General features: G+C 38.0%; 1 protein-coding gene across 1 annotated transcript in view; it reads right to left on the bottom strand.

Annotated features, from left to right (window-relative positions):
- Window positions 1-17318, bottom strand: part of KCNH3 (potassium voltage-gated channel subfamily H member 3) — an 873803-nt gene that overhangs the window by 157925 nt on the left and 698560 nt on the right. The window contains exon 9 of the mRNA XM_044083680.1: window positions 124-323. Within this exon, the coding sequence (XP_043939615.1) occupies window positions 124-323 (200 nt within the window). The remainder of the gene's footprint in view (window positions 1-123; window positions 324-17318) is intronic.

The following is a 17318-nucleotide window of genomic DNA, read 5'->3' as shown; positions in this document are numbered from 1 at the left end:
AACCTTATCTACCACTGAAAGCAAAGCTGTAAATATGAAAAAAAATGCAGTATCCCAGACAGTAGTGATGGAAATTCAGGGATTAACATAAAAAAATGAAGCTGCATATGTTTTTTTACTTACCTCTGTAGTGTCAATGCCATTATTGACAGACCATGTGGTTTGAAAATACTCCAGCATTCTTTGTTTGAGAGGCTTAGGAATCCGGTGAATGCGAATGAAATCTTTCAGGTCCTTAGTGCGAGTGTGGTATAGAGATCGCCGTGAATACATCCTCTGGATGATGGCTGTGACATTTCCAAAAACTACGGCATGCATCAGTGCTATAAAACATATCCAGGGAAAATGATTTGGAGAAAAAGTAAGTCATTGTTGTACAACACAATAACAGACACATATTTTATTTTTTTATTTTATTTTGTATTTTTACTGAACTTGTTTAACTGGGTTTACATATATTTCAGATAATTAGGGCAGGGATTCAAAATACAGAAACAAAGTAAACGTATATTTGATAAATCTTGGGTACCTTCCAGTAGAAAGCATGTCTTTGTGAAGTTAACAACAAACACATCCTAATTCAGTGCTGACAGAAGGAAGCTATTTGGCCCTCATAGTCTTAATTATTTTTCTGACTATTCTTGGCAGAGATCCTATTTGATTTGCATTATTGTAATTCTTATTTTCTTACCTTTGTGATTCGACTGCATCTGCCCTTCTAAATCAAATTTATATTGCGAGATAAACAATTTTTGTTTTGTTGCAAGCTAGAGTTGTGAATTTGAAACATGTAACCATGTAATGGATCTTTGTAAAAAATGTTTTGCCATGAGCATCTTAAATGTATTTGCTCCCTTGGCATGCAGTGAAAATGGATTTGCCCAATCAGGAGTTTCCCAGTCAACAAATACAAATAAATACATAATAAATAATAAATAATCTCTGCTTTACACCTTCACTCTCAAAGAATACACGCTCAAACAGTGAATGCAGGTAGTTGCATCACCAATGCAGGGTTCAGAAGACAGTAAAGTAGCAGCATCTGCTGAAGGATGGTTATTGTATAATAAACTTGGGTCTGCGAATTGAGTAAATGAACATGTCTAATACAGCACTACCAGCTGCTGGGACCTGTACTGCATGCATGCAGGAGGGTATTAATGCTTATGTGCATTTTAAAAAAAAAACATAAGATTTATGCTGCTCTGTTGACATTAAGATCGGAGTTCTTGTTGCTTCACATAGTTCCACATGCAAAGGTGAATGGACTTGGGTTGTCCAAATATTTCTGGGGTAGAAAGATACATATCACTAAGCCTCCTTGAATAGTTTACCATCCTATATCACCAAGCCTCCTTGAATAAAGTTTACCATCCTATACAGTTTTTATACTTACTAACCTACACCTTGCTTCTTCCTAGAGCCTTCTTTACTAGCCCTTGCAATGGCAGTTTCAAAAGACTCAAATATTATTTCCCTTGCTAACTTTTCCTACTACTGACTCTTTAATCTGCCTACTGTCAGATTAAACCATTTTCCCCTCCTTTGAACTTTATACTTATCAGATTTAATGTATAATTTTTTTATATGTTTATAATGATCAATTTTATCGCTTAGGATCATAGGTTACTAGGCTATTGGCTCTGAGGCCCTTATAAGCCTAGCCAAGAGTTTTGCCCATGTTTAGACAAATCAGCACCCGAAGCCCCTGTCCAGCAGGGACATGGGTGGAATCGCAGGGGTATATTTTCTGTTTCCCATTCAGTTATCCAGGTTGCACTTAAAAAGGGGGGTAAAGAGGTACTCTGCTTGATGTGGAGAGGGAGTCTATTTCATAGATGGGGGCGTCTCTGGGACACAAATCTGTTCTGCCAGCAAGTCTTGTTGATGTCACAGACCAGGTTGAGGACATGCGTTTGGGATACTCGAGTGGAATGTGACTTGCAGATATTCAGCAGCCCCATCAAGGTGGGGTCTGTGAACGCCTTGTATGCCAGAAAGAGGTCACCTCTGAGGAGTCTGTATGAAACCTAGTAGAGGGATAGAGCTTTTAGCCTATCTGCGTATGGTAGTTGTTTGAGGCCCTGGATTCTCCTGGTGAGGAACTTCCGTGGTCTCTCCAGCTGCTGCATGTACTTTGCGAAGTAAATGCTGAAAGGGGCATTGTACTCGATAATGGGCCTTATAAGGGAAGAATACAGTCATCTGCAAACTAGGTCAGCCATAGCCCACTGGTTTTGACCTGCACCTCAGAAAAGTATATCCTTAATAACAGAGATCCTAAGACTAACTCTGGGGTACACTGCTTGTTACAGGTCTACTGCTTGAGGTGGCTTTCCCTATTTTGACTATGTGAGTTCTATCAGTGATCCAGTTTGCTACCCATCTGGTAACATATGGATTAATGCCTAGTTTAGAGAGTTTATCTATTATGCCTGAGTTGGGAATACTGTCAAAGGCTTTGGCCAGGTCTAGGTAGGCTATATGCACCGTCTTCCCCTCATCCATGGCTTTGGTGATTGTCTCAAAGAAATCGACCAAATTTAGCAGGCATGACCTCCCCTTGATGAAGCCAAACTGTGTGGGATCAAGTGTTTTGAGGTCTACTGCTTGAGGTGGCTTTCCCTATTTTGACTACGTGAGTTCTATCAGTGATCCAGTTTGCTACCCATCTGGTAACATATGGATTGATGCCTAGCTTAGAGAGTTTATCTATTTTGCCTGAGTGGGGAATAGTGTCAAAGGCTTTGGCCAGGTCTAGGTAGGCTGTGTGCACCATCTTCCCCTCATCCATGATGGCTTTGGTGACCGTCTTAAAGAAGTCGACCAAATTTAGCAGATATGACCTCCCCTTGACGAAGCCAAACTATGGGGGATCAAGTGTTTGGAGGTTGCCAATATCCTTGTTGATGAGGTCCATGATAATCTGTTCCATGGCCTTGCAGATCAGGCTAGTTAGGCTGATGGGACAATCCATCTTTGTGTAAAGGGATGACAGTGGCTGTCCACCATTCAGCTGGGACAAAGCCAGTACTCAGGCTTTGGTTGAATAGGGTGCCTAGTGGTGCTGCAAGTTCCTGCCTGAGTTTACGTAGGATGCAGCCTGGGATGTTATCCGGTCCCATGGAGGCTGTATTTTTTGCCTTTGAGAGAGCACTGATGACCTGTTCTGTAGATATATGTTGTATTGTTTATCTGCATAAAATTGTAATGCTCAGTCTGTATCAAAATTGAATATTATCTCCTTTGTGCTATACTATTTCTGACAATGATGTCAATATTTTTTATGTTCCTGGAGCTTTTCTCCCTGGGCCTCCACTGGAAACGGGTCTCTGACCCAGTGGATTTTCCCGGTCAATAAATAAAATGATCTAGTTCTCTTAGACAGCTTTTGCATCTCATATAGAAGACTTCATGTAGCAAACTGTTGTATTTATTTGCATATTTTTTCCACAGCTCTGTTTGCTGTTGTTTCTGTTTCTAGTCTTTTGTACAGTGATTGGGTTTAAGGACTATAATTAAAGTTAAAATTAAAAAGTTAGCGTTACTTGATACTTGCAGCAGTCAGAGTGCTATATATTTATGTCATCATGTAGGGTAAGTTTTGCTAGGGCTATCTTTAGAGCTCAGGTTCTGCACTAAATGCACAGTTACTGTCCCAGAGAAGCACATCGAAGAAAGACCATCTCAGTCAATAAAATGTTGATGGACCCTTACGATGACTTTCACTGAGTCTGCTCACAGGTGACTAAGTGCAAATGCAAGTCCTACGGAAAGAGCACACTGGTGAAAATATGCCAAAGATTGTGACAGATAGGGTCTAGTGCAGAGATTAGGTCATAAGAAACAGGGGTGCTGCATGCAGGCTACTATTAGTCCATGCTCAGGCCACTGAAGATTGTAGCAATATTTCTATTTTTAGATGGACAGTTGTATAGTTCTTTGATAAGATATAACAGAAGTACAATGCAATCTCTGGACAGCAAAACAACAAAATGGAATGCACATTGCCCAAGCCCCAAATGATTCTGCTAAAATCTACTTTGATCAGTGGTGGCGTGCAAATGATATTAATTATCGGCTTGGATTTGTGAAAAAGGTGAGCAAGAACAGAGCGTAGGTGGGATTGTAATGTGCTATTAGTCTGAAAGGCAAAAAGCATGCAGATAATAACATGCTTTTACGTCTCAAGTCATATCCCCTCCCCCCAACTGTGAGACCCATATTTTCTAGCTGTGACACCTACAGTGCATTGCTTGCTTGGTTAACCCTTACCTCCCTGTAAAATTTGCAGTCACTTGAGAGCAAGGCGTTTTCACTAGTAGGTGCTGGTGCTGTTGGGATGCCTACTTAAAATCAAGGAACACTGAAGTATATTTTTACTCCTGTTTATTTAAATCAAACACTAATAAGCTAATAGCTTTATTTTTTCCTGCTTGCATATGCATTCAGAACTGTAGACTACATACTTAGAATTTATAGTAAATATAAAATGATATTATATGAGAGAGCCATTACTATTTGGAAAGCAGTACAGTACAAGAGTTTCTATGGAGCTGTTAAACTAGGAAGTTAAACTTGAAACTACCATGTGGAGTTACTGTAATTATTCAGTAAGCTGTTAATGTTTCTGTCGTGTCTTGTTCTTTTTATGTTGAAGGCCCTCTTCTTTATCTCACATTTCACAAGTTTTCTAAATATCTGCTGTCATTATAACTATTGCCTTATATGAACCATTCAAGTAAATTTCAGTCTCTCATTTTGTACATCTCTTTTGTTTACAAGAAAAATGTTTATCTCACACTATAATTCAGTTGCTCATGCAGACTCTGTCATATTGAATTATTTATACCTGTCAAATGGCTTGTGTTTATGGATTTTATGGATCCTTTTCTGATATGACCCAAGCATATAACAAAAACAGTATTTTACAGTGATACAATGCCAGTGAGTGCATAGATTTTTGTGAAAGTGCACATAATAAATAGACAAGATAGTAAACCCATAACCCAGTAAATAAACAGTGATACGTGTCACATAAGACTGTGCTCATTATAAAAGTGTTTTACATACTGGTGAAATTCAATGATTTTAGAACTGCTAACCTAGAAATCATATTATACTGAAGTAGATATTTATACACATTTAAGGCAGTTACAGTAATGACAGTATGAGTGATGGCTATATTGAAAATGACAGTTGTAGGCAGAGTTGTTTGTACAAGTGGCTAATAAAAATACCCAGTGCGCTCACAGTGTGAATGAAGTGGGAAAGACTGTACTTTGGGAGGTGAGGCCTGCACTTACAAGTGATTCTGTTCCTCAATTGGTAAGGAAAGAGAAATTAAAATGTATCAGATTATCTTCCATAGTTATGTGGGTTAAAGTGAGACCCAGACCAAAAGATCAAGCATAAAGAAACTGATCATAAGAGGTCAGAAAAGACTGGGAAGAGACATTAGATATGCAGTTCACAACTAAACAATTGGAGGACATATATGTTGTTGTGCCTTTCGGCTTATCCCGGTTAGGGGTCGCCACAGCGAAACTCCAGTCCGCTAATGTTTGGTAGTGGATTTTTACATGCCGAGTTATCAGCCCTGACGCACAACCTTAAACGAAGGCACGCTCATTCACGCATGCCTCCACACAGAAGACGCTCTAGCTGAAAATCGAACGGGACAACGTCTTGCTGTGAGGCGACAACGCTACCGCAGCACCACAGCTCCCAAATATGCAAAGAATAGAAGATTTGGGATTTTTACCTAGAAGTGTCTGCAAAGATATTTTTATACCCCAAGCAGACTCCAAATAATTTTTCCTCAGGTAGAAATGTTGGAGGTGTGATGGGGAAGAAAGAGGTAAGTGGGAACATAGGTTTTGGGAGGGTAATGACTTGGCAGAATTAAAAATTTCCCTACAGAGTACTCTATCATGAATATTGGGCAAGTAATTCAGTGTAATTAAGGAATTATTTTTTTGAGCTGAGATCCTCACAGCAAGAGGTTCTTCGGTTTGCTTCTTGGCTGGAGCGCCTTCTGTGTAAAGTCTGCATGGCCTCCCCGCGGTCAAGTGACATTTAAAGACATGCAGGTAGGTACGTGCATGAATGGGTATACCTTCTTTGAAGGTTGAGCATTGGGCTGGCACCTCGGCACCGTAAAAATCTACTGCCAATCATAAGTGGACCGGCATTCCGCTGTGGTGACCCCTAACCGGGAAAGCCAAAAGACATTACTTTTTATTTTTTTGAGCTGTGATACAGGATCTGGATGACTTAGACATAGTAAGGCCTTGTTAATTTTAATTCTGGTGGCTTCAGAAAAAAAAAAAGCAACAGAAATGGAAATAAAAATCTAAACCAACTACACTTGAAATAGTGAATATAGTAACAGAGATAAGAGAACAGAATGTGGGGTGTTTGGAAAGGGTAGGAGTAAGATACATAAAAAGAAATGTAAACTGTGGGAACAATACATGTAGAAAAAATGTTTTGGAGGAGGAATAAGGTTTAACAGAAGGCAAAAACTGAAAAATGTATGTAATGTAATGTACTGTAATATAATGTAAGGATTACAGGATATACAACATATATGTGATGTATAATGTTTGTAAATGTGGACTTGTTAACATAGTTTAATTAGTTTTATATAAATATATAAATGTAAGCCTGCCTATGTCACTAGTGATGATCCAATAAAGGTGTTAAAAAGAATAAAGAAAGTAACATACCTCTTTATAAGTCTAATTCTAAGTATTTTAAAGTCAGTGGCACAGGATAACTTAAATTTCAGGAGATCTGGATTCTTATTTGTTATGATATTCATTTTCTAGAGTGGAAGAGTGGAGCAGTGGTGTCCCAATCATGAAATATACTATTCATTATTCTACACTTCTGATCTTTTTAAAACAAGTATTTTAATCAAATTTATCAAAAACAAGTGATTCTTGTGCAACTAACATATTTTAGTAGTATTTATCCCAAAGTTAACTTTCTGTAGTATTTCACTGGAGTTCTAGGGAGCTATATGTCATGATTTTGATAATTAATTGTGTCCTGAACAATACTCGAGGTGTACAAGTCATCATACAAGAAATCAAGCTTCTCTTTTGTCGTTCATAAAATTTGTTATTTTAGTCTGCTCAATATGTGTCTTAACAAGTTTTATACCAAAGCGCTACACATCAGAGCTTTCTACACTATCTTCATATGCTAGTGCTCAGAATCCTAAATTGGGGTACATCCTTCACATATGTGAAAGTGTGTGACTTAAACTAATGGCATTTGCACGGAAAACTAGTGTGTGCACACTAGTACCCTAGAGGCCAGTGCTCTGTATTCAATATCTACATACACTAGCCTGCTATTTGCTACTGCTCAGTTTCCTAGGTCATTGTATACAGGTGTCAGCTGTATTAGTGCAAGCACCAGTGTGCACTACTGCTCTGTATAATAACTCCATCTAGGTGAGTGCTTTCTCTTTTAGATTGTTATACACTGGCATGCTATTTGCTACTGATCAGTTTCCTAGGTCATTGTATACAGGTGTCACCTGTATTAGTGCATGCACCAGTGTACACTACTGCTCTGTATACTAACTCCATCTAGGTGAGTGCTTTCTCTTTTAGATTGTTATACACTGGCATGCTATTTGCTACTGATCAGTTTCCTAGGTCATTGTATACAGGTGTCACCTGTATTAGTGCATGCACCAGTGTGCACTACTGCTCTGTATACTAACTCCATCTAGGTGAGTGCTTTCTCTTTTAGATTGTTATACACTGGCATGCTATTTGCTACTGATCAGTTTCCTAGGTCATTGTATACAGGTGTCACCTGTATTAGGGCATGCACCAGTGTGCACTACTGCTCTGTATACTAACTCCATCTAGGTGAGTGCTTTCTCTTTTAGACTGCTATACACTGGTCTGCTATTTGCTAGACTATTGTGGGTCTACTTACACCGTATCACCTATGTTAGTCTCCAGAAAAGAGGATTGTATTATAATGCATTGTATACTAATGTTCTTTGGGCTAGTATTCTGCACGTTATCACTTTTTATCCTCAAGCTTCATACACCAGTGTCCTGTTTGGTCATGCTTGGAGTTCAAGGTCATTGAACAGAATGTGATGCATATTTGAACATGACCTAATAATATTCACTATGTTTAGGACTGCTTGCCATTTTTATTTTGTGCTTGGAGACTTCTTTTAAGATCCTTTCCATAGCATTGATAGGCAACATCTGCTTTGGAATCATTTCTGAAATTTTGTTAGAAATACTTAGGCACTCCAACAAGCTATGACACATCCTATGTGTGATATTTATTTCTGGTTTGGTTTGGTTTGGTAATATTGAAAAGCATTGCTATGCTTGGCTCTGTATTACTTAAAGTAGTGACTTCAACTAATGTTTGTTACTTTTCAAAGAAAGTGCACACAATTCCCAGGATGTCTTGCAATGTGAACAATTTTTTGGAAACTTTCTTCATGCTCTTATAACACTGCTGAGCGCTAATGCTGACCAGTGACCACTGTAGGTATCTAAAATACCATTCCCTGTGATGGTTTGTGCATTAGTGTGACACATTTCAGCACATCTGCACACTGTATATATTGGCATTCTGTATGCTAACTTTGCATATTTACCACCTTTAGTCACCAATGTGAATTGTAGGGCTGCCACGGTGGTGCAGCGGTTAGCGTTGCCACCTCACAGCAAGAGGTTCTCCAGTTTGATTCTCAGCTGGGGTGCCTTCTGTGCAGAGTCTGCATGTCCTCCCTGTGGTTGGATGGGTTTCCTCTGGGTGCTCCAGTTTCTTCCCACATCCCAAAGACATGCTGTAGGTGGATTGGACACTCTAAATTGGCCCTAGGTGTGAGTGTGTGTGCCTTTGGTGGAAGGTTGGGCAACGGGCTGGCAACTTGACACTGTAAAACTCCACTGCTAATCATTCTGCAGACCGTTGTTCCGGTCTGGAAGAAGTCACTAATGTGAAATGTGCTAGTGCCTGGCATTTAAGGCCTCTGCGTACTTGTCCTCCAGAAATTTTTGCCTGTGGCATTTACTTTGCAGTATACTTCCGACTGTATGCTAGCATTACATATTTGATATAAAGTAGTGCATTACATACCACTGTTCAGCATTTTTAGTTTCTGTATACTCCTGTTTTACAGGGAGGCTATAGCATGTGCTGTTATAATGGTGCTAAGAACTGGAATTCTTCTGCTAACAGTCTACATGCTGGTGTTTGGTAATCTCTGTACATAAATACTCTCTGTGATAGCTCGCACAAGTATGTCAGATGTTAATGCATTGTTTACTAGTACTCTCTGTCTACTAGCAATTTGTATATTCACTAATGATCTGCTAAGAGCTGAAGCTCGGACAAAACCTACTCTACTAAAAGTTGCATACAGAATTATTTCCCTTTGAACTCCTGAAGCAAAAAAGAAAAAAAATGCTATTATGAGTTGCTACAAGGCTGAAACATACCCTGCCACTTAATGCCCTAATTTCACCTATAAACATCAACTTTCTTCAAATTCTGAAAATAAAATTCTAAAGTTTATTCATTTGTCCCCTAGCAGAGAACTGCACTCATATTTTAACATGTCAAATGCTTCCTCTTAGTGGCTAGAGCTATATTTCTGCTAAATAATGTAATATACTGGCTTATCCATTAAGATTACTGCCCCCTCTCAAAAATGCCTTGTTCATCAAAAGTAACACATACTAACTAAAGTCAAAGCAAACTTTACTGTCATTCAGATCAACAAATGCAATGTATCACTGGATGAAATTTTGTTGCTTCAGGTTCATGTGCATTGAAAACAGTTTTCAAAAGATGGTGACGGAAGCATATAATGGAAGAAATTCCAGACAGTACAGCTATAAATACACAAATAGATAACTTACCCACCACCAGTTTTAAGATAGGATAGCAGTATAGCATAATTCACAGTTCCCATACTTGTGCAAGTAATAATTTAACTCAGATTGCATAACTTAGATAAATAGAACAATTTAATTCTATGACAGTAAAGACAACCATATTGCACGTATAATGTTCTCACAAACTGAGGGAGTGCTGACATTGTTAAGGTTGGTTGTTCAACAGTCTGATCACTTGTGGAAAGAAACTGTTCTTGAATCTTGATGTTCTACACCTGATGCTTCTGTATTGTTTCCCTGAAGACAGGAGGTGGAACAGTCCATGTGAGGGATCATACTTGTCCCTTATCAGTTTCATGACTCTGCTGTAGCATCTGTAAGAGTAAAGATCCTATAAGGATTGGAGGTTTGAGCTGTGATTTTCCTGGCCCACTTTACAACCTTCTCTAATGCCATGTGATCTGCATATGAGCAGTTTCCATACCAGACTGTGATGTTGTTAGTCAGTATGTTTTTGATCATGGCCTTGTAGAAGGTCCTGAGGATCTGGGAGGGGAGATTTGCTCTGCGTAGTCTCCAGAGGAAGTGGAGACATTGTTGGGCTCTCTCTACAAGGCTGGAGGGGTTTGTTGCCCAGCTTAGGTCATCTGAGATGTGCAACCCTAGGAATTTGGTGCTTTTTACTCTTTCCACTGTGGTACCACTGATGGTGATGGGTGCATTGGACCCTTGCTTCCTCTTGAAGTAAACAATGATTTATGAACTATCAATCAATAATGATACACAGCTGGTTAGATCCTGTTTTACACATTATCCTTGGCTGAAAGAGCCTTCTATAAAATAACCCCTTCTTTATGGGATACTCTGCAACAAAATTTACAAAACTCCAAAATATTGTTTTTCTTCTGCAAATCCTTGAAAACATAATTAACCAAAATAACCCGATGTAAAAGTTTTAATGATCCATGCTAAAATTTTACATACTATTCCACTCCACAAATCCAGTGAAGTTGCACCACATTACAGCAAAAAAGTGATTTTGTGTGCTACCCTTTGTCAATATTTTAAATACATTATATAATTCTTATGTGATATTCACCAAATTTTAGGTTGTTCATGAGCAACTCTGATGTTTTGAACAAGGTTCAGTATGTCTACTTCATACATTATGTGTTCTGTTTTAATATTACTGTACAGTATGTAAAACAGTACTCAGTATTTTATCTGCATACTATAAATATATCAGACAATAACAATTTGGGACTATGTGACTAATACCTTGTTATTTGTATGGAATCAGAGTTCAGAATTCTACTTTAGTGTGATCTGTTTGCATAGAAGCTCTTCACAAATTATACTACTGTCTTGTTTTTGCATGTAATATTTTTATCTTTTTACTCAGGTTGTGGCTGAAAATGGATCTTAGACCATTTCCCTTAACTGTTTAACAAAGGTCAATAATATATAAAGAAAGAAAGAAAGAAAGAAAGAACAATAAAATACCAAACTGGATGCTGCGCTTATACAGATGACCTTGTCCTGTGCAGAAGTCATTTTCTCCTTTGTTTACAGCAGGAGTCCTCCTAATGACTTTTACTGTAGCATTCAAACAGTGCTCTTACAAGTAACCCAAATCAGCACTAAGCTAAAACTATGACTTATGGAGCGAGACTGAAACTACAATATAGTTTTAACTAAATATGAATGGATTTAGGAATTTTCTTCAAAAGATGTAGATCATTCAAATAAACGGTTACATGATAATTATACAACTCATCTACAATCATATATCGAGTGGATTGTCTATAAAGTCATCTAAAAATGTAGATATGCCATAATGCTTTTCTACACTCAAAAATATACCATATGACCAAGAGATGACAGCTGTTATTGTGAGCCATGCTTGGTCCTAATTTTTTGATTTTGACAATGAAATTGCAATAAATGTAAGCTGTTCTTACTACTAGATCCAATTTGATAGCCAATGTCATATCTTTTGTATTAAAAAATGTTAAAAAATAATTTTATATATATGTATATATTTATATATATGGGTCTATGTCAGACGATTGACTTTTTGGCAACTCAAAAAAATATTGAAGAGACCATATGCTTATATCAGGAGACATACCTCCAAATCCTGGGCCCATCCATCACCCCACTATGCATAACTCTACCTCTCCCAACTTAATAAACTCATCCTCTACAAACAAACATTTTTCCTTTTACTCTATGAATGCCCGTAGTATTCTAAACAAAGTTAGTGAAATCCATGCCTGGATAGCCTTCCACACCCCTGATGTCATCACCCTAACAGAGACTTGGCTAAAACCCCAAAACTCTGATAAAGACATTCTCCCCCCTGGTTATAATATACTCTGCATAGATCGCCAAAACAAAAAAGGGAGTGGCATTGCCATCCTCTACTCCAACCACCTCACCATTACAAGTATTATGACACCTACCCCATCCTTTCCTCCTGCTGAACTACTTACAGATAACCTTAAAATAAATGACCACACCACTATCACAGTAGCAGCCATCTATATTCCTCCAGGAGACAACATTCCTCTGCTTGAAAATATTCTTTCATACTTTTCTCAACACATCCCCAATGAAACTATCCTCCTTGGGGATGTCAACATTAACTGGTTAACTCTCAGTAATCCAAACTCTAATACTCATATTAATTTATATGGCTTGACACAGCTAATCTCCCAACCTACCCATACAAACAACACTCACACATCTAGTACTCTTATTGACTGGGTACTTGTATCTAATCCTTCCAAATATCATAACCCTGAAACCCTACCAAACACCCTGAGAGATCACTGCCCTATAAAAGTGCTTAGGTTCACTCCCCACTTCTCAAAACCTCCTAAATTTATCACTTGTCGTAAACTCTCTAACTTCCATCCAGAAACCTTTAATGCCCTCCTCTCTAAAGTAAACTGGAAATTCCTTACCCAATTCCCACTAGAAGAAGCAGTCCTAGCTTTCAACTCCACCTTCCTTAGCATCTTAGATTCACTTGCTCCCCCTCGCAAAGTCCGAATTAAGTTTCAAAAGCCACTCGTACCCTTATGATAACTAGAGACAAACTATGGAAAAAATGGTCACAAATTAAGCTCTCTGCAGACTTACAAATATATAAAGAACTCAGAAATCTGACAAACAAACACATAAACAAAGATAAAAAGGACTTCTATACAAACCTCCCACAGCCCTAAAGTCTAATCCTAATTCTGGAACTCTATTAACCAAATATTACATCCCAGTAATCTTAGCTCCCCCAGTCCATGCCCAGACAAGACATATGAAGAAACTGTCACTATCTTCAATACCTATTTTATCAATTCAATATCTAAGCTACTGAACCCTAACCCAAACTTCTCTACTACTAACATCTCCAACTTCTCTGAACCTACTCCTAATACTATTGCCTCAAATACCTTCTCCCTCAAACCTGTACCTACTAGATACATCAAAACTCTACTCTCTAAATTAAGACCATGCTCAGCATCAGCTGACAATATTCCTTCCACTTTTCTTCTACTAGCAGCTGACTCTCTTGCTCTCCCTGTATCTATCCTAATTAATCACTCTATCTCTGAATCTAAAGTCCCTTCCATCTGGAAACAATGCTACACTCTACCTATACACAAAGGAAGTACCTTCTCTGATATCTTCAACTTTAGACCTATCACTATACTCTCTCTAAAGTACTAGAAAAATGTATTCATAAACAAGTTATTCAGTATCTAATACAGGAAAATCTGCTTACACCCACTCAACACAGCTTCAGACCCAAACATAACACCACTACAGCTCTATTATCCTTCCTCAACACAGTCTCTATAGCCATGGAAGACCATAAACCTATTTCGTACCTATTCTTGGACCTCTCAAAAGCTTTCAACACTGTCTCACACTCTCTTCTGCTGCACAAACTGCATAACCTCAACTTCTCCTCTGATACTGTTGCATGGTTCTCCAGCTACCTCACTGATAGATCTCAATCAGTGAGATGGCAGTCTGCACTCTCCCCTCCTCTCCCTGTCAAAATGAGTGTACGTCAAGGGTCTACCCTAGGGCTTTTACTTTTTAATATCTTTACTAGACAGCTCTATACCTCCTGTCCTCAGTCATCTTTAGTGCAATACGCAGATGACTCTACAGTCATCACCACAGCCAACTCTCCTTCTAAGCTCTTCTCAGCTAGTCAGACATCTTTTAACTTAGTTGAAACATGGCTCTGTAACAATCAGCTCATCCTTAACCCTAAAAAAACAAAGCTGTTACTCTTCCTACCTAAAAAGTTCAACAACATTAAACCCTCCTTCTCCATACAGTCCCTTAACACTCCCATTCAGGTAGAATCCAGCACTAAGCTCTTAGGCGTAACCATCAACGATCAGCTTAAATATGACTTGCATGTTAATAACTGTTATCAAAAAGACTCATTCAAAACTAGGGCTCCTTTACCGTAACAAGAAATTCCTTACCTCTGAAGCCAAGGTTACTCTCTCTCTCTTACCTACCTTCTACCCAGTCTAATGTACAGTTCTCAAATTCTCACAAATGCAGCACTCCTGACCAAATTCGAATCTACCTACAACAAGGTAGCTAGATTTGCTGCCCAACAAACCTACAAATCTCATCACTGTCTCTCTCTAAAACACCTAAACTGGCTTGAATTACCCCACCAGCTTCTTTTCGCTCAGCTCCAGATCATCCATTCTGTCCTATACCAACCTTCCTACTGCCCAGCACTATCCCCTCTCATCTCCCATTATTCTCCTTCCAGACCTCTCCAAAGCTCTAACCAAGACCTACTACAAATCTACAAACCCAAGTCTAAAGCTGGACGCAACATGTACAGCTATCACCCCACTATTGCTTGGAATAGGCTCCCACTAGAAATCAGGAGCCTTACACATCCTAAACAATTTAAGACAGCCACCAAAGAGCACTTTAAAAGTCAATGGTCCTGCCACTGCACTCTCCCTCCTTAACATCCCCTACTTCTCATACCTTAATATACTTTCTACCCTTAACTCACTCCTCACAAGCTCTCTCTAATCTTTCTTGACTGCTCTTTCTACTGTCTTCTAAAATCTATTAAGCAAATTGCCTCGGAGAAATATTCTATTGTAATTGTCTTGCCTTCATGCAACTACATCATGATAAAACTGTTTTTTTAACCACTTACCCCAAAAACTATACTCATTTTAATGACATATTTCTTTTTATACATCTTGAAATAGTTATGCTATACTCCTGATTATTGACACTGTATAACATTGTATTGCTACTTCATGCCTTGTAATAATCCTGTAAAATTGCTGTTTAATGCTAATTTATAATGAAAATTGTATAATATGTTGGGAGATTTTCTCCCCGGGCCTCTGCTGAAAAAGGGCTCTTTAGCTCAGTTGGACAATCCTGGTCAACAAATGTAAAATAAATAAATAAATGATCGAGTTGCTGAAAACTCAATCATAAAAAAAAAAAAAAAAAAAAAAAAAAAAATCTACCTTTTTTATGTATTTGTAGGGGGGCAAACCCCCATGTACCCCTCACACATCTTACAAATTGTATATACTAACTTCGAGATCACACTACTGTTAGGAAAAGTGTAAATTGCCCGATCCTCATTGTACTACGATTTCCATTCAAAAGCTTCGAGTTTTCAAAAACTCGATCATATGGTCTCAACCATATCGAGTTTGAGTTTCTGAAAACTCAATCAACTGATAGGGATCTATATATATATATATATATATATATATATATATATATATATGTGTGTGTGTGTGTGTGTGTGTGTGTTTGTGTGTTTTACAATATATATATATATATATATATATATATATATATATATATATATATATATATATATATATATAAATATAACAATTTCTTCTTAAACTAAAACAAAGATCTGTATTAGTAGAAAAGATTCCTTTGCAGTTTGTAAAGCTCTGAGCATCTGCTATTGCATTTCCAGTAACAATCAAATCATTGTTCTAAGGTCTTATGCCATAAACTCCGTATTAAAACTGTGCTATCTAGTACTGTGATGGCAGAAGTTTTATGCAATAAAGTGCAATTTCAACAACAAAGGGTGAATCGCAAATCTCACTAACAGACGAATAAATAAAGCACCCCCACACTCTGCAAACTTTATATACTTACTCCAAGGTTGCCCTACCTTGGAAGAAGGAAAAATACTTTTAAGGTAAATCAACCTTAGACTTAGTTTATATTCCCCTTCATTCTTTATGCTGACATGCAGTCTCAAGAAACACTTTTATAGTTCTTGGAATTACAACAAGTGCTCTGTTCTTTTTATCTGGAAAAAAAGCACTTATTTTACCCCCCTGACTAAATGTGGCACATTGCTTTCCTAAAACAATTATAGGCCTAATGTCGTATTGTTCTCTTTATCAAAATAATTGAAATTGGGTGCACTCACACCTACTGCAGCACCTGAACAACTGTAAAATAACTTCTGGACACAGCATGACCACAGACCAACACATAGTTCAGACTCAGCCTTAATGGATGTGGATAACTTCATAAAATACCCAACCCAACTAAAGGGCAAGACATTTGCTGGAGCATTCTTTTAGACTTCTCAAAAGCTTTTGATATGGTTGATCCTAACACACTATTAAATCTTCTGTCTAGCTGTAGTCGAACACTCGGAGCTAATAGGTGACTTGTTAGTCGCACAGAAAAAAGAAGCCAGTTAATAATATGGAATAATGCAATGTGTGTAGTGACACACATGATACCCCAAGGTTCATTTGTCAGAACCACTCTTATTTACAATTTTTTATAAATGACGTGAGAAGTCACTGTGAAACAGCTGAAGGGGGACAGTAGTCAGATTACGCAGCCATTCTCATTGCTGGCATTACTTTTTCTCTACTTCAAACTAAGCTACACACAGCTTCAGCACTTTCCATTCATGGTTAGCCTTCAGCTATAGGACTGCAACTTAATGCTGGCAAGTCAAAGATATGCTCTTTGCTAGCAGATGTCATTCTGTAGAGGACCCATTATTGAATTCAGTTAATTTGCAATTCTTAATACCTCCTTTTTCAAAGGTTCGGGAATTGAGATGTACTGGACTCCACTATATTACTACGAGTTATTACTGATAATAACCAGCTCAAGTCTGACTACCATATAATGTTTGTTAACCAGGAAAAGCAAGGATGACTTTACAGGGTCACACATTCCTTATCCCCAGTGCATGACAAACCACTGCAGCATTTATTTTCTTTCCTGTTTCACTTAGCACACCTGTTCACTAAAGTATGCTCACCACTAACGCATAAGCCTAGATCTGCCTCAAAATCATCTTGAAAAATGATAATTTTCCTTTTATAGGGTTACTTTTAATGTTCG

The sequence above is a fragment of the Protopterus annectens genome, chromosome 9.part0 (genome assembly GCF_019279795.1).
Source record: "Protopterus annectens isolate FY-2018-M chromosome 9.part0, PAN1.0, whole genome shotgun sequence".
In the NCBI taxonomy this organism is placed as follows: Eukaryota; Metazoa; Chordata; order Ceratodontiformes; family Protopteridae; genus Protopterus; species Protopterus annectens.
The sequence above is the reverse complement of the archived record's forward strand: the minus strand, read 5'-3'. Positions and strand labels throughout refer to the sequence as shown.